The following is a 27,822-nucleotide window of genomic DNA, read 5'->3' as shown; positions in this document are numbered from 1 at the left end:
CTCAGATCTTAATGCTATAGTACCTAATAGTGCTGAGAGCATAGACATGTTTGTAGACTTGTTAATACCAAAGAAATAACACAATGTTTATTAAAAAATACGTATATTTCAATAAAGTTACAAAGGAACTGTCTTATAAATAATAACAATTAAGGCACTCCTGCCTGTATTAGTTCTATTATGGCCAAGCATAAAGAATACCAATAAATAAGCGAACAATACAGTCCACAGCTGTTTGGTAACCTCGACTGGGTACGCGTCACCAGAGTTACAGGTACAGGAGTAGCCGCGGTTCTGGCCTAGTTAGCTCGCGCAACCATAGATATAAGAGTCGGTACAGAGTGGTGGTAACACATTCACAAATGCTCGTGCGTAGACTAACGTAGACAAAGAAGTTAAGTATTAGACAAATTACATATCGAGTTTACTCATCTGTCTAAAATACGTGCTTGTGTTCGAACTCGGCTCAGACTAATAAAACGTATAAGGAAACCAAAAATTACGTCTTGAGTTTATTCATTAAATATCACGCAATACGCATTGTAAATATCACGCAGTTCGCATTGTAAATGGTGTTGAGCTGCCAGATACAAAATATTTAGATTTAATACGATCGCCGTTGAATAGTAGTCCTTGTCAGAAAAAAATATATCATGAAAAAAAAAACGTGAAAGTTGCTCATCGGAACTTTATCCTCATTGGTAAAATTGTAGGGAAATTATAATCAGTTCTATAACTCTAGTGACGCGCATTATTATCATTCGACTCGTACAAAAGTTAAGCTTTACACCTATCTATTTATACGTACACTTATTTAGGCACCTTCGATTCAGCTTAAACATTAATATAAATAATCACGAAAAACATGTCAATATTTTTTTAATAATTTTGTTAATCTCAATCCAAGTAGGTATATGGGTTTATAGTTTTATTTTTTCAACATTAGCCTTCCTTATATTGCTACGATTGTCAGAAACATAACTGGCCCGGTGAGATAGATATATAGATAGACGACAAGATGGCAACACTTTATTAGTTCCAATTTTGGTCACGCGCATCATACAAGTTTTTATAGGATTCGCTTAATACTAGTCCTGAAGTTCTAAGTACCTTAGTAGTTATATTTACCTACTAGGTACCTAGAAATTCAATTTACCTCCAGGTAAGTACTACTTACACTAGGGGTAAATTAAATAAAATTATATTTATTGACATATTTTTCTTACAACTTTCCTTTTTCTTTTCCATCGACTTAAACTACTAAGTACTTTGTACGTAAATCGCATTAATTATAATATTGTTATAAACATAGTTTATTATAAATAGAGGAAAAATTTAATTTATTAAATAATTCATGTATATAGAAAATTTTGATTAATTAGATATTATCGTAGTTAAAAGCATAGTGTAGTTAAAAGTTTTTCACTTATGTCAAAGTTACTGTTAGACAATAATAAAAGAAATATTGTTTTACATAAATATTATTTGTATTAAATGCAATAATATGGAAACGAATGCATTAATTAAAAAATAACCGTTACTTTTTAAAACCATTGTTCACACAATTGACAGTGTCTCTGAAAACGTTCGTTGAAAGTTAAAGGAGTGAAAAAAGAGTATAACACTTAACCAATATATGAAATGGTACTGCTATACATTAATTTGTAATAACTATTTCTTCACGTTTGCTTACCCTTAGTTTCTAATGCAATAGTAAAAAAAACTGCTAATCTCGTCATTACCTCTGAACTCAGAAAGGAGATCCACCATTTTCCATACATTGATGTGCCCTTTAATGAATGAACCGTTACAATGTCCAAATTAGTATAATTTAGTAAATAATATTATCAGTTTTAGACTGGCTTAATTTCAGTTTTTTGAAAGTTGCATAATCAATATATCTATGGGCAATTAGCTACATTTTTTAATGCACGGTTTCAAAAACACAAGTACATTTCCAAAAAATATTAGCAACTATCAGTTCTAATTAGTTTTGGTGATTTTGATCTAATATTATATGAAGAATTTTCCGTCATTTATCTTCTGTAACGTGCTGGGCCCAAAATGATCGGTCTCCTTTATTTATTTTAACGCATAATTATATGGGTAGCAGGTAAAAGTATAAGTGTCTAAAATAATCATTTGAGATTTTTTAAATACTCAAATAAATATAAATACCTATCTGCCTTATGATTTGGTATTGTGGTTTTTTATCCGATTTTTTTATATTTTTTTACTATTGTTTCAAATATAGGGGTAACTTATTTTAATTAAACTCGTACGTTAAATTATAAAATTATGGCGAACACGAATTTTCATTGAACTAAGCTGATGTTTTCCAAATGCTGTATTACGGTGTTGCCACCTGAAAAATAAATAATTATTATTTTAATTTTAATACATTTATAAAATATAAACATGCTGACCCGGCAAACGCTGTATTGTAATATAGATACCTACATTATTTTTACGAAATATTTTTGTGGTGGGTCATCCTTATAATTCCTATGGGTTATCTTATATATAAATGCGCATTCATCACGAAATCTCGAGTCCTGCTTGACATACAAACATGAAATTTGGCAGGGAGGTAGTTTATAGTTAGTTCTGTAACTATAAACTACCTACAGAGTATATATAAGTATATAAATCCGCTAAGAACGGATTTTGCGATAGGTATGGCCGGATTAAGGAGGTCAAAAGGCGGACGTTGTCGCGGGCGTCCGCTAGTTTATATTATATTAAGAAGTTAAGACGTAACTTACGTCTGCAAACTCTATGTAAGCGTGCTAAGCTATACGGCTTAAGAGTGTGCAATATGTAATTTGTTGGTTACAAATGGTTCTGGATTTCAGATTCTGGAAAAGTTAGGAGCCTGATATTTGGGTAAATGATATTTCAAAGTGTTAGCTTCGTTATGACTATACAAAATAGACAATTTGTAAAATTTTCTCAATAGTTTATTTTTTTTGTAAAATACATGTTTTGCTCACATTTTGCTTTCAATCTCGGGAAAAGCAAACTTATTATCTTAAATTTTTGTTTTGTATAGAAAATTAAATATATATCTTGAACACGGCCATTTCGTTTTTCGTTATGTTATGTTAAAAATGGTTTTGGCGCTCACGTCATAAAATTTGCGTCGCGCGTCAATCGCTCCGTGCTTTTCACTCACGTGAAAGTCATAATTCGGCGTCTCGCTTGCGCTTCGAATCTTATCCATATCGTACCGACGTGCTGCGCGCTCTTAAAGTGAAATTCATATAAAATATAGTATTTAGTACTCATACTCACAACAAGTAGGTTGCCACTTTTGGCGCGGTGGATGGCCGGCATGGGGCCGTTGGTGACCTCGATGGTGCCGCCTTGCTTGCCGTTCACTAGATTGTGCACGATGCTACAACACAAACAGAATCATCATCATTAAACCATGTTAAGCACGAGTCTCCTCTCAGAATGAGAGGGTTAGGCTTATAATCCACCTGCGGATCAAATGCGGATTGGCAGACTTCACACTCGTAGAGAATTAGAGGAAATCTCGTATGCACGTCTCACGATGTTTTTCTTTTCGATCGTTTGAGACACGAGATATTTAATTTATTTTTTAATAAGTTTGATTTTATCTTTACTCAATAAAGTCACCATTGAAATCAACCATCCTGTGAATAGTTGTGTGAATTTCTATATTTAGCTGAAGCTATAGGTATAAGAATGCAAATACGTTATCCTCCGTTTAACACTGCGTTAACGAATGACATAGTTGCACTCAACACTGACGGCTACCGTGTGTGTAGATGTGCGGTGGATTTACAAGACGGAGGTCCTGGGTTCGTTCCCTGGCTGGGCCGATTGAGGTTTTCTTATTTGGCCCAGGTCTGGTTGGTGGGCGACTTCAGCCGTGGCTAGTTACCACCCTACCGGCAAAGACGTTCCGGTACGATGTGTAGAAACCGAAAGGGGTGTGGATTATCATACTCCTCCTAAATAAGTTAGCCCACTTGCATCATCACTTACCATCAGGTAAGTGATGATGCAAGTGGGCTAACTTGTAAAGGATACCTGTCGTCAAAGGCTAACTTGTAAAGAATAAAAAAACACTCACCTCCCAGTGTCGACGATTTCGATGATGTCAGGCTTCTTGGTGTAGTCGGTGACGATGGTGAGCGCCTCTATCACGTGCGACACGGATATGATCAGGTCACCCTGCAATATCATAAAACAAAATATACCTAAGTTATTAAAGAACCAAAGTCACCGACATAGCTCAAAGAGTCGAAGCTGAAGTGGCAATGGAAGGGTCACATAGTTCGAAGAGCCGATGGACGTCTCTGGACAGATGGAGTGCATGGGGTCCCAATCCCAAGGTGCTGGACTGGCGACCCCGCACTAGAAAGCACAGTGTTGGTCGACTGCTATCCAGGTAAACTGACCATATCAAGAAAGTCGCAGGTATCCTCTGGATGTACGCGGATAAGGATCGCGATGTTTGGTAGTCCCTACAGAAAGCCTTCAGTGGACGTCCATCGGCTGTTATGACGATGACGATGGATGATGGATAATGATGATGGTGATAAGTCACTAGCAGACGTACCGCGGTTTCACCCCCTTTCGGTGGGAATAAATGTATAACTACGAAATGTAGGTAAGCATAATCAAAACAAATACCCACAGATCCACATTGTAGCATCTAGTAAGTAATTCTAAGCTTTCCTCTAAGGGATGTCTTGCCTTGTGTCATACAATTTGACTCACTTAGATATACAAATAGGCTACCAGACTAGAAAAGAATCCGTACGTTGAAAAATTCTATATTTTAATAGATCTGAAACACTATATGCTTAATTCAGTTAAAACTGAAGATCCCCAGTCATCATGAAGGACCGACTGCAGACGGAGAGAGACTCACCTTGTCCTTCTTCAGCTCCTGCGGTATCTTGATGAGCACGAGTCCGTCGGTCTCGTTGGTCACCACCACCCGCAGCACGTCGAGCGGCAGGCGGTGCTTGAGCTTGTAGGTCTTGCTCTTGGCGGCGTCCAGCACGTACAGCGCCTTGTCCGACGCGAGCAGCGCGCGCTCGCGGGGCTTGTACCCTCTGCGGTCGTATTTCACTGCTTCGCATGAGTACTAGAAAAGAGAGCATATGTCAGAATTAATCCTTACAAAGCAGTCGCGAAAAGTCCATGGCCGACTCCCGCCGGGTTACCTTTTTAAAAAATCCATACATATTCATTATTGTAATGAATATGTATGGATATACGAGAAACCTGAGTTTGTATCAAGCGGTATAAATTTCTTTTTCTTTGGTACGGCATACCTTCGTCAAAATTTTATCCTTAAGCTATTTATGGCAATTAACGAAATCGATATGCGATCTCTTTTGCCTATCGTAAATCCCAAATATTACTTTCTCTTCAATGTCCGATTCCACCGAAATCCCTCCGAACTCACTTGATTTAAAGATTTCTTCCGTGATCTTTGTCAAAAAAAAATCTTTATCAAAATGTTCCTCAGCACGCGATGGTCCTCCGACAGCCGGTCGTCCACGAACCACTCGCGCCTGCTGCTCTATCATAGGTAGGAGGTACTCACAATGAGCTGCTCGCCCGTGGGCCACGCCGGCGAGGCCATGAACGTGTTCCTCAGCACGCGATGGTCCTCCGACAGCCGGTCGTCCACGAACCACTCGCGCCTGCTGCTCTATCATAGGTAGGAGGTACTCACAATGAGCTGCTCGCCCGTGGGCCACGCCGGCGAGGCCATGAACGTGTTCCTCAGCACGCGATGGTCCTCCGACAGCCGGTCGTCCACGAACCACTCGCGGACGCTGCTCGGGTAACTGTTCTTCTTGCCTTTTGACAAACAAACAATTCATCAATTCTTCTCAAAAGGGATACTGTATGGCATCTAATTACGCGTTTGTCGCTGCAAATGAAACAGACCTACCTAAACTTAAATTTCAATGTAAACCTGTAATTTGCAGTAAAATAACTTCATAAGTCCTTAATATCAGTCGGTGCGAGCATTTGCCAGTGGTTGGCAAAACCAAACACAAGGCACAGTTCTCATTATTTTACGAGGACAATTAAATAATTCTCATTTCTATGAAATCAAATGTTTCGTCATATATCTACCGATGAAAGGATGTATTTTTAGCTATTAAATTTACAAAATTTAAGAAAGATCTATTCCCTGTGATTTGCAGTAAAATAACTTCATTAGTCCTTAACATCAGTCGTGTAGCATTTGCCAGTGGTTGGCAAAACCAAACACAAGGCAAGGCTATCATTATTTTAAGAGAGTAAATGATTTTCACTAACATTATTTAAGGATAAGGACTGAACTGAAGGTCTCTCTTAGCAATCTTACTGTCCCGTCATATCTACCAATGGAAGGATGTATCGTTAACTAAGGCCTGTTAACATACAAAACTGCATTACGGGCGTCCAGTGGCGTACGTAAGGTTCGATCAGGGTATGTACTAGTAATAAAATTAAGCAAAGTGGTAAAATATTTATATAATAAGCATTAAGAAGACAACTCTTAGTGTACTGTGTATGCAGTACTTTAATGCATGCATGAAGTGTACGCCACTGAGTGCGTCCCAATATTGTTTTGAAAGCTTATTGTCAGTAACAACGAAGAATATCTTATTTGTTAATTATTAAATTATCAATCCATCAAATTGCAGGGATTAAAATTTTATTTTTTGCTGATAACACAGTGATAACAAAATGTCACTTTGTATTTATCAAAAAATGTATTTTTAAATTTCTTTAATATTAATACATACCTTTGAAGATTTTCTCAGCCAAAACCTTCAGTTCAAATTGCTTCTTCCTTTCAGGCGTCAGAGCCAGTCGGTACCTTCTCGCTAGTACAAGCCTGTGGAGCCTGTGCAGTTCCTTCGAAGCTTCCTGGCAAGTGGCCGGGCAAGGAGGCCAGGATAGGTCCAGGAGCTTGGTGGGCAGCCTGGTGGAAAGCCGTTTGAGCCAGTGGACTTTGGCGATGCCGAGGAAACGACGGTTTTCTGGCGTCTCTGGGCCATTGCGAGTGATGAAACCTGTGGTAATATAAATGCAAAATCGTTAGTTTTAATGACTAACGACTTGGAAGTTGCTACTAACTTTGCAGTAGGGCTTTAAAATAAAAATAAAAATTGCACTATACATAACTCAGAGACGGATTATTATATACTTATCAAGATTGCAACCAATAAATCCTCCAGTGGCAGAGAATAGCCTTGAACAGTGCCCGAGGCAGTGACTCTGGGTGTAGATTTAAGGGATTCCTTTCACTTATAGCCAACACTCACCTTCACCTCTCAAGTTATTTTCCCTGTCTATCCCAAAATAATCCATGAAGAAATATGTTACAAAAAGAGATGTAGATGGTTCGAAGGCCAAGATAAGAATGAAATCGATTGCAGCAAGAAAGGAAGTCTTATATCGCTAGTACTTCGTGTACGAGCCGAAGGAACTTCCGACCAATCGAATGATTCACGCGCTTACACATACCTATTAATATGTATAATGCTATAAACTTATCAGGCCTGTAGCCGTTTGGTTCGTCGATTCTCTTTCGACAAGCGCTAACGCTTCGAAAATAAAAAAAAAATGTATTTGAATGACATTTGCTATCGACACATGGATCAAGTAACGATCTGTAGCATTTCCACACATTTTTTTAGTTTTCGAAGCGTTAGCATTTGTAGAATCGACGTGCCACATGGCTAAAGGTCCTGGCCCGGAGGGGGTGTCGCTCTTTTTTAATACTTTCACCTTTAAACGAGTACGTAGTCCCCGTTCTCATATTAAAAGTCAAGTATCATTTACTCCATGTTTCTTTTTACGATAGGTGTATTTCAATAATGAAAAAAAATTTCAAATCAACTTAGTGGTAGCCGTGAAAACATACAAAAAATTCACTTACTGATCACTAATTGAGGATGAATTTATTTTGTTAGTTACTTTTAATTTTATATACCAAAATAAATAATTGCAAATACATCACCTCTAATGAATGCTCTAATGACGTCGGCGGCCTTTCTCCTCCTTTCCTTAAGCTTTTGAGCCAAGAACCTCCTGATCCACTTCTGTATCACAATAACTGCTCCCCTCATCCGCAGGTACTGCTTCCTCTGCCAGTATCCTCTCCATCGGCTCTGGATGATGGTCGCCAGGTCGTTCTTCTTCAGCTGGTAAGCATCCTCGGTATCGAAGAGCGTTTTGGGGAAACGAATGAATATTTTTGTGCTGTGGGAGTAAATGTACTGTTATTTATTCTAATAAAGGTTACAGCTATCTTTTGTGGTGATTTAGAAACATTGGTTTGGACTTGGGCAACTTTTAATACAAATCATAAATCTTTAGTGTTTAAACATACAATTTTTTATAAATTGAATTAGTGAGGCCTTATTTTGGGCCTGTGACAGAAGGCCTCAGCTCTTCCATAGCTAACATAAATATGCCATACGCCGTGGGTATCTTCTTCTCTGTTATCAGCCTATTTTGAAAGTGCCTATGCAGAGTGCAACCCAATCTCTTTAGAGGAGAGGGATTTAGACCACCTCGATGCTCCAATGATTCTTTTTTTTGAAGAAAAATATTCTCATTGTTTCAAATCTCGAGCAAACCAGGACCTTCCATGCTCTGAAACCACATAGACTGAACACTGGAGCAATAAGAAAGTTAATAATGTACTTGTGAAATGTTTTAATTTACCTCAGACCATTTGATCTTAAGGTGATCCATATTTTAACATAACATTGTCTGCCGAGATATGGATATCTATGGATGTCTTTTAGATAGTTTAGTCTTCACTTAGGTATTATTTCTTAAGCAAACAACAGCAGGCTTATTTGTTAAGCAAACAGCAAGAGAGTGATTAGCAAAATGCGGTCTACTCACTTGCCCATCCTGTATTCCTCCTTTTCATAGTTGAGCGATTGAACCAGATGCTGGACGCCTTCCCTAGCGGGCCCTCGGAAGTTGGGCCAAGTGTTCGGGCTCAGGCACTTGTATCTGTAGGTAATATAAAAGCGTTTACAATAATTTTAAGGAAAACGACGGAGTTATTAGGTATTCTGTTAATTTAGAAGTAACTATATTTTGAATTCGGTATGGTTACCCTTGGCAGAGTGGTCGGAATCGTCATATCAGGGGGTATTGCCAAGCTTTACAGACCGCTGAAATTGACCGATTCTCTCTGAATCTCTTCTAGTGGAGTTCATTGACAGCAGTTTTGCATTGGTGACCAGCTTTTTTGCCTTTAACAATTATCTGTATACTGAGTTTTTTACTGGTTTGTTTAGCAACATACTTTTAACCAGAGTATAGGTATATTGCCAAAATTCTTCTCCCTCGTTTCAAAAAGTGTTACGTACCTTTCGAGGAAAGCTTCGTACGTGCGTCGATAGGCGAAGCCAGCGCGACGGACTCTCAGGTTTTCCATCAATCCAAGGTATTTCACCTGATGCGACACCAACTTGTCGTCGAAGGTCACTGCGAATTTAGACATTATTAATCAACTTCTTGAAAACATTAAATAAGCGTCCTTAATTTAGTGATATCAGTTTACCGCCTCCAAGTCCAAAAATGCTTCGTAGGGTGTATGTTTTATTTTTTATATTGAGGTTTCTTATATTATTGCATAACTGAAGGAATATGTTTTTAACAAATTAACTAAATCGATGTACAATTGACGAATTTTGGCTTCCTGTTTGGCTTTCGTTTTTGACGAATACCAGCTACATATCTTCACAATGTAATAATAAAAAGAATAACGGCTGATTGTCTTGTCGGTTCTTCACTGTCTTTCAAACCTGTAGATAGCTACAAACAATCAAATGTGACGATTATTGTTGATTCCAATATGCGTTAAAAATTGCTTTTAAATATACTTACTGGGCGCTTTAAAGTCATTGGGCTTGATGCAGCGAATGTAAGACGGCTCCTTGCTACTGAGGATTTTGATCAGCTCATTTAGCGAGTTTTTGAACTGTGTTATGGCTGTCTCGGGACGCTTCTTGGATGCTAAGTTCACATCCTGTAGAGAAATTCTTTCTTTATCATATTTAAGATCGCGATTTGAATAAATATGTATTTTATCATTTACTTTATCTTTGTAATTATTGATTTTATCGGGTAAATGCATTGATAATTAGTATATTACAATAGTAAATATGCCAAAATTTAGGTAGGTACTACTTATTTGTTTAATGATAGTTGACGTCAGTGGCGTAGTGTGTCTTGTATCATAATTAGTTGTGGGGCCCAAATTAAAGGTAAAGATTTCTTACAAAAGAAAAAAAATGCTCGTTTAAAATAAATATGACAGTGAATTAACCTACGTGGGAAGTTTCCAACTTTCAGGCAAACACTTGACCAGGGAAAAAAGAGATTGTGGATTAGAAAAGAAAAAAGATAGAACGAACGTTACCTATTAGGTACCTACATTTCACTAATTTTCGCTTTCACACTGCTGATACAGCGGTAGCTACGCCCCTGATTGATGTCTTAGATTAAGAAAGAAAGAAAGAAAAAAGCTTTATTAGAGAATTATGCCACACAACACAATTTGTTCTTTAACAATATCCTGCGATGTGTGGCACAACCCAGTAAAAGGTTCCAACTCAGCATAATGCTACATACTCTTTAAATAAAAAGAGCATTAAGATACCCATTTACTAACACAGTAGTACAATACTTTAGTTATGATTTCTCAAATGATCCAAGGAATAGTAATTTTATTCTTTATTTAATAAATCATTATGATCATAATCAATCCGTCCGTTTGCTGTCATCATTCCACCAAACCAGCAGCAACTTGGGATCACAACGTTCATCGACTCTTGGTACTATTTTATTGGTATCTTATATTTTCGAGAGATATTAAAAATGAGTAGTTGATACCTTAAAGCACGTGCCAACAATATGGTTCCCACTGGACGCCATGAGGCTCTGCAGGTCTCGGAACAGCAAGTCGTTGTTCTTCTCTATAAATGTGTTGACGTTGTATGTCACCTCTCCAGCGTAATGGACGAGGCAGAACTCCTGTAAAATACAATTATTTAACTTTGGTACTTCAGGTAGGTACTTGTACTTGTACTATAGTGTATTATGTGGTTTTGGTTAGTTCCAAAAACAGATAATTGAGGGTTGATAATTAAAATTAATATCAAAAAGGAACGTTGTATTGTCATATGCTCCCCGTCCCTCTTTAACTTGTATGCTAAGACCTCATTCTCTTTTCTCAACTTTTTCTCTAAGCCTCAGTCGATACTATCGCTGACAAAGAAATTTTAATTTATTAATGAAGAGAAGGTCAACCTTTTAATCCAATTAATCTTTGTCACGTTTGTAGTGAAAATAAATTTAGAAGAAAATGAAATAAACTAGGCGAACAAACTGAGCTGAATCCGAGCATAACAAGTTTCACCAAGCTCTGAGTCTTCATAGGAGGTACTCACAAAGTGATCAAGTCGCAAAACGACAGAAGAAGTTAGAAGGCTGAAAAAGTTACTCGCCCAATCGTTATCAACCCATATACGGCTCCCTGGTGAGCTCGAGTCTCCTTTTAGAATAAGAGCGGTTAGGCCAATAGTCCACCACACTGGCCCAATGCGGATTGGCAGACTTCACACACGCAGAGAATTAAGAAATTCTCTGGCGTGCAGGTTTCCTTACGATGTTTTCCTTCACCGTTTGAGACACGTGATATTTAATTTCTTAAAAGGCACACAACTGAAAAGTTGGAGGTGCATGCCCCGGACCGGATTCGAACCCTCCGGCCCAATAAATAAATAGAATTCATTCTGTAGTCCCCATGAATATTAAAAACTAGCGAACGCCCGCGACTTCGCCCACGTGGAATTAATTTTTTCACAAATCCCGCAGGAACCATGGCTATATTCGGGATGAAAAAGCCTATGTTTTAATCTAGAGTAAAATCTATTTCCATACCAAATTTTAGTCAAATCGCTTCGGTAGTAGCACCGCAGAGGAGGAACAATCATGTAGGTACATAAACTTTCGCCTTTATAATATTAGTGTGATTACTTACATCTCTGCCCATGATCTTCTGTGTTTTTGTGTCGACTTTCTGGTGGGACTTGAAATGCGCATGTCCGTCCAAGCGCTGGGACAGTTTCTCCAGAAAACTGAGATCATTAGCGTCACCAGGGCGAAGGCATTCGTCGTCCAAGATGGAAATTATGCCTGAAACAATAAGAAAAGTTACGGCTTAGCCATCTGTAAAACTACTTACTATAACAAGGTAAACTAAAAAAGTACTTTGTCCCAGAGTAATTAGCTTTCATTTATCATTATCAGCCTATTTGACTTGTTACATCGAATTTGAATGATCTTGGATTTTAAAGATCACAGTTAGTGATATTACCAAGATCTAAACTTGCAATGAATCAATGCAATTGCAATCCATTATTTGAATCGATTCTTCTTCTTCGGCTATTTAACCACACCAACTTGCTAACTCCAGGCTCCTACTCAGAATTTTTTGGAAAAAAGTATAGCTCAATATTTAATAAACCAGAACTCAAATACAGGACTATTTAAGAAACATTTATAGGCTATCCACTGGTTCAAAGTTTGTATAATTCACTGGATTTTGAACAGTTTTTTGTAGGATTCACCTCTATGTCTCTCCTCAATAAGGTCACAAATGATGATGTTGTTGAAATACTCCACTGGCACCCACTCGATGCCTTCCCGCAGATATTCCTCTTGTTCGGACTTGAGGGTCAGTTGGATGAACAGCTGCTGCAACTTCTCGTTGCAGAAATTGATGCAGAATTGTTCGAAACTGAGGACGAAAGAAAATGTGATATTGTATTTATTCAACAAATACTATTACTCCTGGGACATATAGTTAGACTAGAACATAAGGGGTAGGTATAGTTTTTTAATTATTATTAAAGAGCTGTTTTTTGGTTAAGAAAGCTGCCTCTTCCGTCTCAAAATTTTATTTCGGGTCAAGCGAGATATCGTTTCTAATTTTACTGTCATTCTAACAGTTTATTCAGGAAACTCAACAACTCGTATATGACTAATGAAGAATTTAGATTATTGAAAAACTTAACAGCAGATTAAATAAAATTCCGAAATTAATAATTGTTACCAACTAACCTGTTCTTAGGGAATATTTCAAATCCATATATATCCAGGATGCCGATTACCGAGTCTCTAGCATCTTTTTGTTTAGGCGCTAAGGATGAGTTCAGCCTGGAGACCAGCCAGCTGAAGTGTTTGTCGTAAACGGCTTTGGCGAGAGCATCCCGTGCGTACTGCGCTTGTTCCATATCCAGGGGAGTCGTCACTACGTCTCCACGGGCTTCGATTGTGCGGCTGGTCAGGGCCTCGCGAAGTTTGCTTGAGCTAACTTTGAGCAGCTGTGAAAATAAGTTATATAGCATTCTATATGTTCTTATGTAACGTGTCAGTTAGGTATAATGTATGGTTTAAATGATGGGAAATCTTTCTGGATTATTGGTCTCAATTTTGGTATGCTTGTGTAGCTTTGGTGATGGAGTTGGTCTGATGGTAGCCACAGGAACTCCTAAGCTAAATAAGGTATCTTCTTCTAGTTTGGGCTCAAATGTCTTGCAAATATTTTACATTCCAGAGCAAATATAATATATTTGACGGCCTCCGTGGCGCAGTGGTATGCGCAGTGGATATACAAAACGGAGGTCCTGGGTTCGATCCCTGGCTGAGCCAATTTAGATTTTCTTAATTGGTCCAGGTCTGGCTGGTGGGGGGCTTTGGCCGTGGCTAGTTACCACCCTACCGACAAAGACGTACCGCCAAGCGATTTAGCGTTTCGGTACGATGTCGTGTAGAAACCGAAAAGGGGTGTGAGTTTTCATCCTCCTCCTAACAAGCTAGCCCGCTTCCATCTTAGACTGCATCATCACTTACCAACAGGTGAAATTGTAGTAAGGGCTAACTTGTAAATAATAATAATAAAAAAAATACTAATATTTTTAAATTTTGGAATACAATTACATACAATTGCAATGAGTTTGATAAAGTATACGTTTGGAGGCTAGAAATCTTCCACATAACAGTTGTCCAAAATGGGCATACCTACTTTGATTCTATAAAATAAGAAAACGTTATCTGACTTCTGAATATGTGTTAAGTTAAAACTAGACTTTAGGTCAATCAGCTGTAAAATTTATTAATTATTACACCACATCATTTACCTCTCCAACATTAGAACTATTCGTATCATGCGAAAGTATTTCCGCGTATCCTTTATCATTTTGCACAAATTTGATGTTTCCAAGATGCAGTATGCTCGCCACGATCTCGAAAATCTCCTTCTGTTCGTCGTCACCGATCTCTATCACTTTCATCGCAGCTCTGACTGTACGGAACTGTTCCGCATCATTCACTTTCTGGCTTGCAGGTGTCACCTGAAGTTAAGAAGAATATGTAAATAAATATGTAACTTATCATTAGAGCTATACAACTCATGTCCACGTGGAATGGCGGCTAAAATATTGGCTGCATTTCCGCATTGGATAGCCGGGGTAATACTTTGCGTAATAAATGAGCCAATCCTTCTGTTACCAGTGAACATTCTACACCAGTATATGTTGAAATAATGTCATTGATGAACAGACGTTACTTTGCTAATGTAACGTCTGTTCATCATCAAAGACTAATTGATTTATTTTGCTATTCGTCACACAAAACCGAATTGTTGAAGGAGATACTACACAGCAGTAACACTACCTAGATCCGACTAAATGTCAAATAGATGTTTGAAAGCAATTATGATTTTTTTTTTTTTATTGAGAAAGAATACAATAAGGAACTTAAGCTAACTTATCCTAATAACTATACAAATCATGCCCACGTGGAATGGTGGCAAGAATACTGGCTGCATTTCCGCGCTGGACAGCCAGGCTGATCCTTTGCGCAAAAAATGAGCCAGCCCTTCTGTCACCAGTCGAGGCAACAAGCCGCGGTGAAATAGTACGGAAAAATTTTTTGGCACTGCGACTCCATGGCCCAAGGGTCTCCACGGCAAAAGGTACAAATATGTAACTCTCTGTCAGAGAGGCATACTTGAGCCACTTACCGGTTTCAGCTTTTTCTGCTGCGGCTCCTGGTCTTGATTCTGTCTCCCTGATATGACACGGTGCTAATGTGTCGACGCATGTAGCGTCCCACATTAGGGCCCGCCCCATTTCCCAGGGAACCAGCGTCAATCCATCAGGTCTCTTACCATCATCCCGACTGATTCCTAACGGCTCGATTAGCGCAGGAATATTTATGGTGGCAAGAGCCCTTTTTATTATGTCATTAAGAGAGCCATGCCGAAATAGCCTACCGCCACTCCTTTGGCATGAAAGCCCGTGGATTCCAAATTTACTCACCTCACCATTATGATTGAAATGAATATGAAATGACGTCACTCTATTTAAGAAAATACTACTAAAAAGATAAGTCGAATATAACAATGCGGTAGATCAAAGAAATCATTAGACAGTTCTTATATCATATTCAGGATGACGAGTCGTTACTTCACATCGGATGAAAATGAAAACTAAGCAATTTAATGAAATTGTAATGCTTTCTCATTTTCAAACGTGATTTCGAAAATTCCAAAACCAATAGGTAAGTGTTTGTAGGTAATAAACGAGCAAATGAACATTGTTCCTCTCTGAACAGTAGGTAAGGTTTTCTAGTAAACCACAATGTTTCTAAATCAAGACCGAGTAACATGAGTAGCGTTGGGTGCTTTACATGCGGCTTTTGCTGTCAAAATAATCTAATTGCACTCATGCCAAGGTTGGTGCGGGGTTTATCATTACAATATATGTTAAACTAGGTCAAGACTTTACAGAATCTAATGTTCACCAGTATGTAATTAATCTGTAATTAAATTTAAATAATGGCAATTTTGTAATACAGATTTCAGAATTCAGTAGTTTCAGTCAAAGAAATCCAAGTATTCGAATTTTGAGTCCACATCGTTAATAACGTGCGCGTAAAAAAATGATTGACCATAATTTTCTGCAGAAAGAAAAGAAGAGCAAAAATATTTTTTACACTCCTAGGCTAAGCGAATCAAAGCGAACAATAGCTACTATATAGGACTGTGATAGTCCAACAGATACGGAACCTTAGACTTCTATATTTGAGTCAAGCGCTTTAGTTTAATCGAGCTAATCGAGGCGTAAAGCTAAAGTTTAAAGTTAAGGCTGAAGTTTAGTTTAGGTTACATATAACTACATTTATAACTCTCTTTTTCGTCCTATCACCATCAAAGAGATAGCAAAAATATAGCTTACTCTTTCGTTGAAACGAAAATGAGAGGGACATAAGTACATTGACAAAATAACTTCGTTGGTGGTGCGTCATAGACATACTGGAATTTTTCATGGATCCTTACCAAATCTGTAGTATATTTATACACTTCAGGCCTGTTCTGCAATCTCAAATGCTTCATCAATTCCTCGTCACCACCCGCTATTAGCTGATAGAATATATGGAAGTTCCTCTCCCCTGACATCTGACTGATCACCCTCGACTTCTCCAACAAATAGTTCAGGATGTGCCCGCCTTCTGGCGAACCTTCGTAATTGAACTGAATGTCCATGTATTTGCCAAATCTGCTAGAATTGTCATTTCTGTGGGTTTTGGCGTTACCGAAGGCTTCCAATAAAGGATTGCTCTGTAGTAGTTTGTCCTTGACTTTTTCGACATTGCGTAAATGGTTGGTACGAGCCGCAATGTATTCTAGAACTTTTTTCGATGCTTCAGTTTTACCTGAACCGGATTCGCCTGTGGAATAATTTAGGTCATTTATTACATCAGATTTGCTTTTTTAGTTATTGCAATTTTTAATATTGTAAGCTAGGACACGGCTGCGACCACGGTGATGGTAAGCGAAGATGCAGGTTACAATGGCACATGCCATTTCTTAGAAATAACCTCAAAAGATCGCACAAACAAAATCACTGCCACATGTAGTGGGTCTTGTTTTGTATGTAAACTGATACTGCTAATGGCGCTTAAGTAAAACCTATCGACTATAAACAGAGTATCTACAACAAGATCACTTGGCAGGGCATAACAGGAACGCATTCTACAAACAGTGGCGTAGCGTGAAGAAATCTAGGCGTGGCATAGACGCATCTGCGAGGCCCCTTTTTTAACCGACGAAAACCTAGAGCAGGTTTTCATTTGGTGTTTCTTTTTTGTTTGAGTATAACTCAAAGAAACGACAATTTCTCCTTTAGATATATGTAGTGTTTTATTAATGAAAAGCCGTTTATTTCAGTAATGCAATTAATAATTATAATATTCGCATGATAGTGGAAGGAATATAAATGTGCGGAAAGTGAATGATATCATCTATACTAATATTATGAAGTGGTAAATTTTGTAGTGTTACAGGGACCTCGCGTGGGGCCTTGTGGCTCTGCGAGGCCCCTTTAAGTGCAAGGCCGTAGGCGGCCGCCCATTTCGCCCACGCCTCCTCTCCTCCTCCACGCCACGGCTCCTGGATTGTCTTTAGTTACACCGTCAACAATTCCCTTCAGACCGGAAAAACAACAGTGCTTCCTTGTGGCAGAAATAAGTTAGAGGTACATGCGTAAAGTTAGATACTCTATGGATGTATGGAATATAATGTTTTTAAAAAAGGGAAGTTTTATAACTTACCTGAGATTAGGATACATTGTTCTCTGTGCTCATAAACCAAGGATCTGTAGGCGTTATCTGCTATTGCAAACCTGTGAACAATATAACAATTAATTATATGCTTTTTTTAGAAATGTTTAATAGTGTTTTGTATTATTAACATTGTTAAAATTAAAAAAGGACAAATAAATGACTGACCAATCGACACCAACAATTTGGTCAGAGTATTGATTACCTACAGATTTGGAAAATGGCTGACTATCTAGACATTGAAACAATATACATAATATTGCTACGGTTTGCTAAATCTCTTTGTAAATCGTACACAGAGACTAGGAAAAAATTATCCAAGATGTATAAGTGAGACGTACTTAATTTTTTTTTCAATTAAATTTAGATGTTTTTCGTGACCGACCATCCTCTAAGAATGAGACAGGTTAGGCCAGTAGACCACCACGCTAGCCCAGTGCTGATTGGCAGACGTCACACACGCAGATAATTAAAAAAAATCTCTGGTATGCACGATGTTTTCCTTCACCGCTTGAGACACGTGACACAACTGAAAAGTTGGACGTACAGAATCGGAGGCAGAGGTCATATCCACATCGAGTATCCACATAGTTCCAATTTTGAAAACTGAATTACTTTTCTAATCCATCAGTTTTCTAGATTAGGCCATAGCGTTGATGAATCAGCGTCAGAACTACTATGAATACCTAAATAATAGTACCTGCATTTAAGTAGGTATCGATTGGAATTTCAAAGTCGCGTACAAAAGCTAGTTAAATTTATAATCCCAGTATATAACCATGCCGGCACTCTATCATCGATACTGACCGCCGCATTATCGACATATCGAGTGCTGATAACCTGATAGCATTGTGTATGAAACAACTCGAAGAAGCATGAGCTAATGATGAACACGATTGACTTTCATGTTAGACTAACGGAAGCTCGCGATGTCGTCCGCGAGAAAAACTCTAAATTATGGTTTTAGTAATGTACATTTCTTTAAAACAACTATAAATCATCACCATATCAGCCGATGGACGTCCACTGCAGGACGTAGGCCTTTTGTAGGGACTTCCAAACATCATAATTCTTAGCCGCCTGCATCAAGCGAATCCCTGCGTCTCGCTTGATATCGTCAGTCCACTGGCCAGGTCGACCAACACTACGCTTTCTAAGGCGTGGTCTCTATTCTAGCACTGTATATGTATAGTCTTAATTCCATAAGGTAATTTGACAGTAACCTTCAGGAGGTGTTAAAAAGATAATGTGAGTATATTATATACTTAATGAAACTTAAAAATACAACCGATTTCAAAACCCAAATACGTACCCACTAAACTAAAAAGCGAAAAATAACATCATAATATGTTCTACCTGCTGATTAGTATGAAGGCGGTGCTACCCCCAAGTGCTATATTATATTTTATCCCCCTAATCCTACGAGAACGGGAACCACGCGGGTGAATCCGCGCGACGTCTGCTATATATATATATATATATAATTATATTATAACTCTATGTATTGTTGGAAACCGCTGTAAAATGCGTTCAGTAGGTCTAGTCTTTAACTTTATCGTCACAGACGGACAAATATATAGACAGATTCAGTGAAGGACTTTATTTTATAGTAATAACTCTTATGTTTATAATAATATTGTGTTGGCTAGCACCTAGATAGCGTTTGTTACAATAGGCTCAACTATACTAATAGCATTAACAACTGAGTCTTAGGGCCATAAATCATTTCTCTATATCTATCTCGCTTGCACTTATGGGTCTTATGGAGCCGTCTAGTGAAGGGTGTAACAATGAAAGACATATTATCGATAAGTAAAGTTTATTATCGTATCTTGTTCACAAAATTAAAAAAATTAACAATATTTGATTTAATATAATACATATTTCATATTATATAATTATTAACTAAATAAAATTAATCTTCATCTGAGTCTTCATCATCAGAATCTTCGTCTTCTGCCAAATTTATTATATATTAGTATCCATAGTGCGCAACGAGTAACACATGAATGTATTTATTTAATTGCAGTAAACACATTTATAGCAAAAAAAATACGCAATGCAATTACATTAGAAACCGACCAATCAGAATCGTCCAAATCATTATTGACTCATCATTAGCACGTGCGCAGGTAGCCGTTTATCGATAATTAGGGTGCGCAGGTAGGCGCGCTGCACATTCCTATCTTTTTTGACTTTTATGACCGGACGACTCAGATGATAATGCGCATACTATAGGCATCTACATTGTGAAGTAGAAACAAACTATGCAAGGATGTGGTCATCCATCAATATGTTGTGTCATTTAAATTAAACGTAAGATAGGTACTTGAAAAGCTTTTAATTTTCTAAACTTTTCAAGTAGTAGACTCCCAGTCGACATTCGGAAATCCAAATCCTTGACATATTTAAAAATCCGTTAAGACATTATCTTAGTCACTAGTGACATATTTTATTTTATTAGAATATTCATCATACGACATAATGATATATTATATATATTAGTTTATTTTATGATATTTATAATTATTATATAATTTGTGTATTATGGTTTATGTATTAGTGTGTAGTTATTTGTATGTATTATGTACATTATTATTACGTACACACCACCTACAGTTATCATAATAAGTTCCTAAGCCTAAGGTTGCCTGGAAGAGATCGCTACTAAGCGATAAGGTCGCCTTTTGTATTCTACTTTTTCCTATGTTTCTGTTTTGCTTGTTTTCTTTTATTTATTGTGGTGTACAAATAAAGAGTATTAAAAAAAGTAGGTACTGTAAAGCAAAAACTCAAGAAGAAATCATCTGTGTGAATGAGCTGTTATACTATCGATACTAAATTATAAACAGACAACAGGTAAAGTTTGTGGTATTGTAGGGGGTAATCTCTGGATCTACTGAACTGATTTTGAAAATTCTTTTTCGACTAGAAAAGTACGTTATTTGTGAGTGTCGTAGACTATATTTTATCGCCGTATTCTCACGGGAACGGGAACAATGCGGATGAAACCGTGAGGCATCGGCTATTCTTTACTAGTTAGCCCTTGACTACAATCTCACCTGATGGTAAGTGATGATGCAGTCTTAGATGGAAGCGGGCTAACTTGTTAGGAGGAGGATGAAAATCCACACCCCTTTCGTACGCTAAATCGCTTAGCGGTAGGGTGGTAACTAGCCACGGTCGAAGCTTCCCACCAGCCAGACCTGGACACATTAAGAAACTCTCAATCTGTCCAGCCGCGGATCGAACCCAGGACCTGCGTTTTTTAATTCCACCGCGCATACCGCTGCGTCACGGAGGCCGTGAAAATATGAAAATAATTTGAGAGCGCCGGAAAAGTTAAAGCCGGGGTCTTTCATTCGACAGATTGAGATTTTCTTAATTTGTCCAGGTCTGGCTGGTGGGAGGCTTCGGCCGTGGCTAGTTACCTCCCTACCGGCAAAGACGTACCGCCAAGCGATTTAGCGTTCTGGTACGATGCCGTGTAGAAACCGAAAGGGGTGTGGATTTTCATCCTCCTCCTAACAAGTTAGCCCGCTTCCATCTTAGACTGCATCATCACTTACCATCAGGTGAGATTGTAGTCAAGGGCTAACTTGTAAAGAATAAAAAAAAAAATAAACTTTATAAGGCTATAAATTTAATGACCGTACTCCCACAGGAATAAGAATTACGTGAGTGAATTCGCGAGGTTTTGCTAGTTTTTTATAAAACTATAAGAAAGTCAATATTTTCTTAGTTAAAAATAAACCTAAAGTTTACATTAGTTTACTTTTGTTTTGTTGTTAAAACGTGTAGGGCGTACCGTCATTGTGATAAGATTAGGTACATTCATTAATTAATTGTTGTATTTATTTAATTACTAATTAATATAACGATAACCAACATTGTTTGCTATTTATTTTGCTTATTGTTTTAGTGTTTTTTATTCTAGCAAATTTTTTAAGTTTTCTGGCAATGTACAAAAATCTTTCTTTCTCGGAAGCTTGTACGTTTCATGATGGGCTCTTCTAGGACCTTTTGGAACCCTTGTAACTTTAATTTTAAGTTTTCGATTATAACTACTACCATTGAAATTAAATTATGACATAGCTTGACGTTACAAAAGTGCTTGTAAACTAAGCCTAAAGATACTGTTACTCATGCTCTAAAAAAGCATGCTAAAAAAATGCTATTAATTAGTATGCTCCATACGAGCATGCTTATCATCAGTTTACATTTGCTATCAATAAGCATGCTATTTTTAAGTTTGCTCCTGAATAAGCATGCTCAAAACAAATTTTATTATACAATCACACATGCTAATTTGTATCTATCGCTCTTTGTCTATGGTATCATGTTAGACAGGGAAAGATGTAGGTGAAGAATACAGAATAGCAATGCTGATCGACTAGCATACTCAATAAGCAAACCTGTTCAGATGCGCTAAAAGCACGCCCCCTTCCACTCGCGCAGCAAGTAGCATGCTCATAAATCGCACGACTCTTGATTTTTGAGCAAGCTCGATATAAGCATGTTCATTATTAGCAATGTTGCGATATATATGCTAATAAGTAGCAACTGCTCAATAGTAGCATGCTTTCGTGCTTGAAATGAGCATGTGTAAAAGTAGCTTTATTGCAATAAATGAATTTTGAATTTTGATAGACCTGAATTTGTTAATACTCACACATGAGGTGGTGCTTCGAAGAAAGCTTTCTTGTAATACAGCTGTGTCTTCTCCTCCGTGTAGATAGGCAGGTTCTTGTAAGGGTTCACGGAGATCAGTACATTGCCGATGTACGTCTGAAAAGAAATATTAAAACGATGAATAGGTACCTAGGAATAGAATACTGTAGGTATATAAAATAATACCTAAATCGTAATAATCCTAAAAAAATGCTAGACATTGCCCTAACTGCATTGGAAATAGCGAGGAAAATAAGCAGGGAAGTTGTGTGGCCACGTTGCTCGCCCTGCCTATAAATGTGTGTCTGTGTACTACACTACACTACTTTGTTCTTTTTGTATGTTTTGTAAGAAAATGTCGAAAATGCTCCCTACCGAATTGTTATTTTCCGCAACAGTGGCCAATCTCATGGTGCGTTTAACATATGTAGGAGACATTACAGTGCACAAGTGTGTGCGCAAGCACTGGTGCACTCTTTATTCCCTCACTCTCGTGTGTCTCATAGTCCGATGGGACGGCAGGCCGACAAGACTACGACACGACCGGTGAAAGATCAGGCGCAGGATCGACGGCTTCCCGTGTGCAGAGAGGCACAGAATAGGGTCTTATTTCTACAATATTAATTTCGCATAGTACTTGGGTACCAGGTGGACTGACGACATCAAGTGAGTCGCAGAGATTCGCTGGATGCAGGTGGCTCAGTATCGTGATGTTTGGAAGTCCCTACAAAAGGCCTATGTCCTGCAGTGGACGTCCATCGGCTGATATGATGATGATGATGATAGTATTTGGAATATAATAAGAATATAATAAAAATTAAGGATTTCTTATAAAACTTAATTTAAAAATAACGTATTTTTTTTTAATTTTCCAAACGTCAAAAACGCTGTCGTCCATTTTGTGACGTCACAATGTTACTAATTTTTTTGTCAAACGCTCCGTTTGTAAAGGATTTGTTATAATAACGTCATGAAACAGTTGAAATATAGAACATCATGGCCGACATGCGTTTTGGTTCGAATTGCCAAAAAACATATTTAAAAACTAAAATTTTCACGTAACCACTGAAGTCTTTAAAATATGAAAAAACAATTTCGATCTAGTAGAACGATAATAAACTATTTAAGACCATTTAAAAAAGTGCCATCAAGCCTATTCTTTTCTATGAATTGTCTATGGTGGTAGCTACTCACGTAGATGATGTTCTCGTGGAAGCGCTTGCGCAGGTTGTCGATGAAGGCGGCCTCAGAGCGGTAGTCCTCCAGAAGCACGAAGTCCTGCACACCCACTCGCTCCCGATGCTGCAGCGCGTGCTCCATCACACCCTGCACCGACTCCGGTCGGAGGAGCCTGCCAACACCATAATCAGAATCAGAATCAAAACCACAACCAGTATCGGAAACTGAGACCAATTATTACCATAGGACCTGCCTCGCTAGACGTTACTCTTCTGTCTAAATCTAAAGGTGCACATGCTCTAAAATAGCATGCTAAAAACGTGCTATTAAGTATGCTCCATACGAGCATGTAAGTAATGTAAGTATGCTCATCATTAGAAATGTTGCGATACACATGCTAATAAGTAGCAACTGCTCAATAGTAGCATGCTTTCGGCTAGAAATGGATGCTTCATTGTGTTTAAATTACACGAGTGTGTGTAATACGATTTAAATTTATAGTTGTGTGTAGTGTAAGTACACTGAATATATTTATTGGTGTTAAATATTTTCGATGTGTTTACCTCGTCCCCTTCAAAAAAAAGCAAGACAATTTTGTTGTTGAATTTGAGTGCGATACAAGTCCAAAGGTATTTGGTCTAAGATTGGAATGAATGCCCTTTAAGCACTTAAAACCGAACAAAAAGCACCATGCTAAAAGCTAAGTACGCTAAGTCAGCATTTGTGACCTCCAAATACCAATGGTCCAATTTTTTCACGGAACCGTAAACTGGTAACGTTTTCTTGTACCTACTACAGAACCCAAAAAATGCAATAGTTTCCAAGCGATAAGAATAAACGAGCTTGCAAAGTCAGATAAGTACAATGTTAGTTTAGGTCAGAGTTTCCCAAACTTTTTTTTACCACAGTGACCATTTTAAAAATATGCTCTTACCACCTTAGGTATATTTTATAAAATGTAGATATATTATATGTGATGTTTCTTTTGTAACCACGAAATAAATCATTAGATCAAGAAATATTTTGAGTTTAATATGAATCGGTTTATATATATATATATATGATTTATCATATTCATGATATATGATTCGTGATATATCCATAGTTTTTATTTGTTTCAACCGACCCCCGATTGATCGTATCCTGGTATAAATATTACTTTACTTTGGGAAACCATGGCTTAGGTTCTAACCGCATGCAACATTATCAACCGGAAACATGTTTATATGTTCTCATTCGCAAGTTCTAAGAATGACGCGATTGTCTCAAAGTAAACCGATGACACAGTCATGCCCGATGACGACAATAAATATGAGCTTTGAATGGAACTATAGGAACTGTATATTTTAGTGTATAACAAAAGAATAGACCAACATACCTACTGGCAACATGCATAATCGTAATCTGCATACTTTTCTAAGCTAAAAACTGTAAACATATCCTCTTCCCCCTCCTCGAATTACGTACATTCAATACCTCACAGCACCTGGTCTATAAGCAATGCTTGACAAACGTTAAAGCTGTCTATCAAATTGTAGGACAAACACGTTTGTTTTTACAAAAAAAATATCGACAACAGGGTGGTTTTATAAAAAAAAATATCTTATTTTTAAATGATTTCCAATAAAAAGGAGGATACGCGAATGGCAGATTTTTTTTTTAATTTCGATCAATTGTTTTTTTTTATGCTGGGAAATGGGAGAGTGAAACTTTTATGAAAGTAGATAGGCTATGCTGCGTCAGAAAGCTTAAAACTCTTAACTTTTTTTTTATTCTTGAGAAGTTAGCCCTTGACTACAATCTCAACTGGTAAGTGATGATGCAGTCTAAGATTGAAGCGGGCTAACTTGTTAGGAGGAGGACCAAAATCCACATTCCTTTCGGTTTCTACACGACATCGTACCGGAACGCTAAATAGCTTGGCAGTACGTCTTTGGCGGTAGAGTGATAACTAGCCACGGCCGAAGCCTCCCACCAGCCAGACCTGGACCAATTAAGAAAATCTCAATCTGCCCAGCTGGGGGTCGAAGCCAGGACCTCCATTTTGTAAATCCACCGCGCATACCACTGCGCCACGGAGGCCGTCAAACTTTGAATAGTGAATAATTGAATAATCCACAAAAATCCAACAAATACATAAAAACGTCACACAGATCTGACCGGAAGCGACGGAACCCAAGCATCCTCAGGAGATGTTGATATTATAACGTTCAGATGGAAAAATTTGTTACTATTTATTATGTGGATATTTCTGCAAAGCAACGTCTGTCTCTAATACATGCTTTTACTATAGTTAAGTAGTTAGATAAAATTTATCGTCTCCATATTAATTCTGCGATAATACCGTAATGGGCAAGGTGAAGCGTGGGATAAAAGCGAAAAATTAATAAAGGAGATATGACGCCATGTTGATATGAAACCATACACGCATTTAGTAATAACACTGTATCTTTGACATTCAGCGTTCCGGTACGAAACCAAGGGTTGCCAGGTCGTCAAACCTAATAGCCGGGCAGACTAGCCAGCTAGGCCGGCATTTGGGTCAAAAAGCCCAACTTCTGTTGTTGATAATTTTGTGTATCAGTATCAGTATTAGTAGTACAATAAAATATTGTAAGTAAAATATTTCTTTTTATTAATAGCTTATACACATATATATAAGAGCGCAAGCTTTTAGCGATGTCTGTTCTGTAAGGATATAAATCTTGTTAAATTCTAATGAAATATAGATACCTAAAACCGAATGTAAAATCAATCAAATAAATTATTATTATTATTCAGTCAAATAAATTAATCAGTCAAAATTAAATTTTCAAAATATTTGTCTACATTCTAGCGTTTTCGAAATGTAAAAAGCCTAATAAAAGCCGGTCAAGCCGGACACTGCCAAAGCCTAACTATGTCCGGCATTATCCGGACGCCTGGTAACCCTACCCGCATACAAGCAATTGGTACCTACCTATTGTCAGTAAATTTAGGATTTTAAGTAGTATCTTCCACCCGAAGGAAATATAGTTAATATAGCAATATTGCAAAACTTTAGGCAACGGTATAATAACTATATTATATTTTAGGTACAGCACATATAGTACATGCTATATGTACTGTACCTTATATATAATAACTAGCGGACCCGGTCAAGCTTCGTTTTGACATAAGTGCACTTATTCTCTATCCCTACTCTACCCCTACCCTACCCCTACCCTACCCCTACCCTACCCTACCCTACCCTACCCTACCCTACCCTACCCCTACCCTACCCTACCCTACCCTACTCTACCCCTACCCTACCCCTACCGCTTGACTCTTACTTACTCGTTTGTATGGGAAATAGAAAAGGGCAGTTTTTAGGGTTTTCCCGGAAATTATTTGATTTTTTCTCACCTTTTAAACCTTCCCTATACCTCCACGAACATTTCAAGACCAAGATAAAATAAATCCGTTAAGCCGTTCTCGAGTTTTAGCGAGACTAACGAACAGCAATTCATTTTTATATATATAGATATAATATGGTTATTATACGGTATAATAACCATATTATATTAGGTATAATACATACCACTGAGATGTAAAAATTATTTTTTGCAAAATCTTTTTACACTTTTACGAAAGACCAAACAACGAAAGAAAACCTCATTTGTATACAAAATTAATTTCAAATTCTCCGAACCGTTTATATACTATTACCTAATAATAACTTTATCGTTTTATCATTAACAACCCATATTCGGCTTACTGTTGAGCACGAGTCTCCTCTCTTGAGTTTATCTACCTATAGTTATTGTAGATTATATTATTTTTATTGACTCACCTTTCAGATCGCAGTTTCAAAATTCTAAACAACAGGCCATAATCCTTCGCCTCTCCAAAACCCATTTTTGTCACCTACGTAAGAAGTTTGGGTAATAAATAAGCCACTATAAAATTCTCAATGAAAAAACCTGAACACTATAAACAACCGAATTCATTGCAAAAACTCTCACTTTTATTAATAAGCAGCTTTATCCTTTTTCTATTATTGAGATATATTAGGACGTTAAATAATTGACCTTTGCCTACCACAATTTAAAAAGTCACGCGCAAAACAAATAAACTTTGGCACTAATATTTCGTAAACAGTAAACACGCCCATTTAGATGCCAAAGGGAGACTGAGGGAGTAGGTGCCGATAAAATACGAAATAATCATTATATATGAAATATAATATCACTAATGAGGCTGGGAATTGTAAACAATGCTTCTCTTATATTAATGTGGTCATTGACG

General features: G+C 37.6%; 1 protein-coding gene across 1 annotated transcript; it reads right to left on the bottom strand.

The window, feature by feature from the left end:
- Nucleotides 1–84: 84 nt before the first annotated feature.
- LOC112057892 (unconventional myosin IC) lies at nt 85–27,447 on the bottom strand. Its single transcript, XM_052885616.1, has 20 exons — nt 27,368–27,447; nt 23,572–23,728; nt 22,379–22,494; nt 17,698–17,768; nt 16,424–16,815; nt 14,223–14,435; nt 13,144–13,406; nt 12,651–12,820; nt 12,062–12,216; nt 10,912–11,052; nt 9,904–10,045; nt 9,384–9,501; nt 8,908–9,021; nt 8,012–8,253; nt 6,792–7,061; nt 5,723–5,850; nt 4,907–5,125; nt 4,103–4,203; nt 3,295–3,397; nt 85–2,365 (listed from the first exon to the last, which is right to left on the bottom strand). The coding sequence occupies exons 1-20, from the start codon at nt 27,430–27,432 to the stop codon at nt 2,351–2,353; spliced, it is 3,195 nt and encodes a 1,064-aa protein (XP_052741576.1). The 5' UTR covers nt 27,433–27,447; the 3' UTR covers nt 85–2,350.
- Nucleotides 27,448–27,822: the final 375 nt, after the last annotated feature.

The sequence above is a fragment of the Bicyclus anynana genome, chromosome 14 (assembly GCF_947172395.1).
Source record: "Bicyclus anynana chromosome 14, ilBicAnyn1.1, whole genome shotgun sequence".
NCBI lineage: Eukaryota > Metazoa > Arthropoda > Insecta > Lepidoptera > Nymphalidae > Bicyclus > Bicyclus anynana.
The sequence above is the reverse complement of the archived record's forward strand: the minus strand, read 5'-3'. Positions and strand labels throughout refer to the sequence as shown.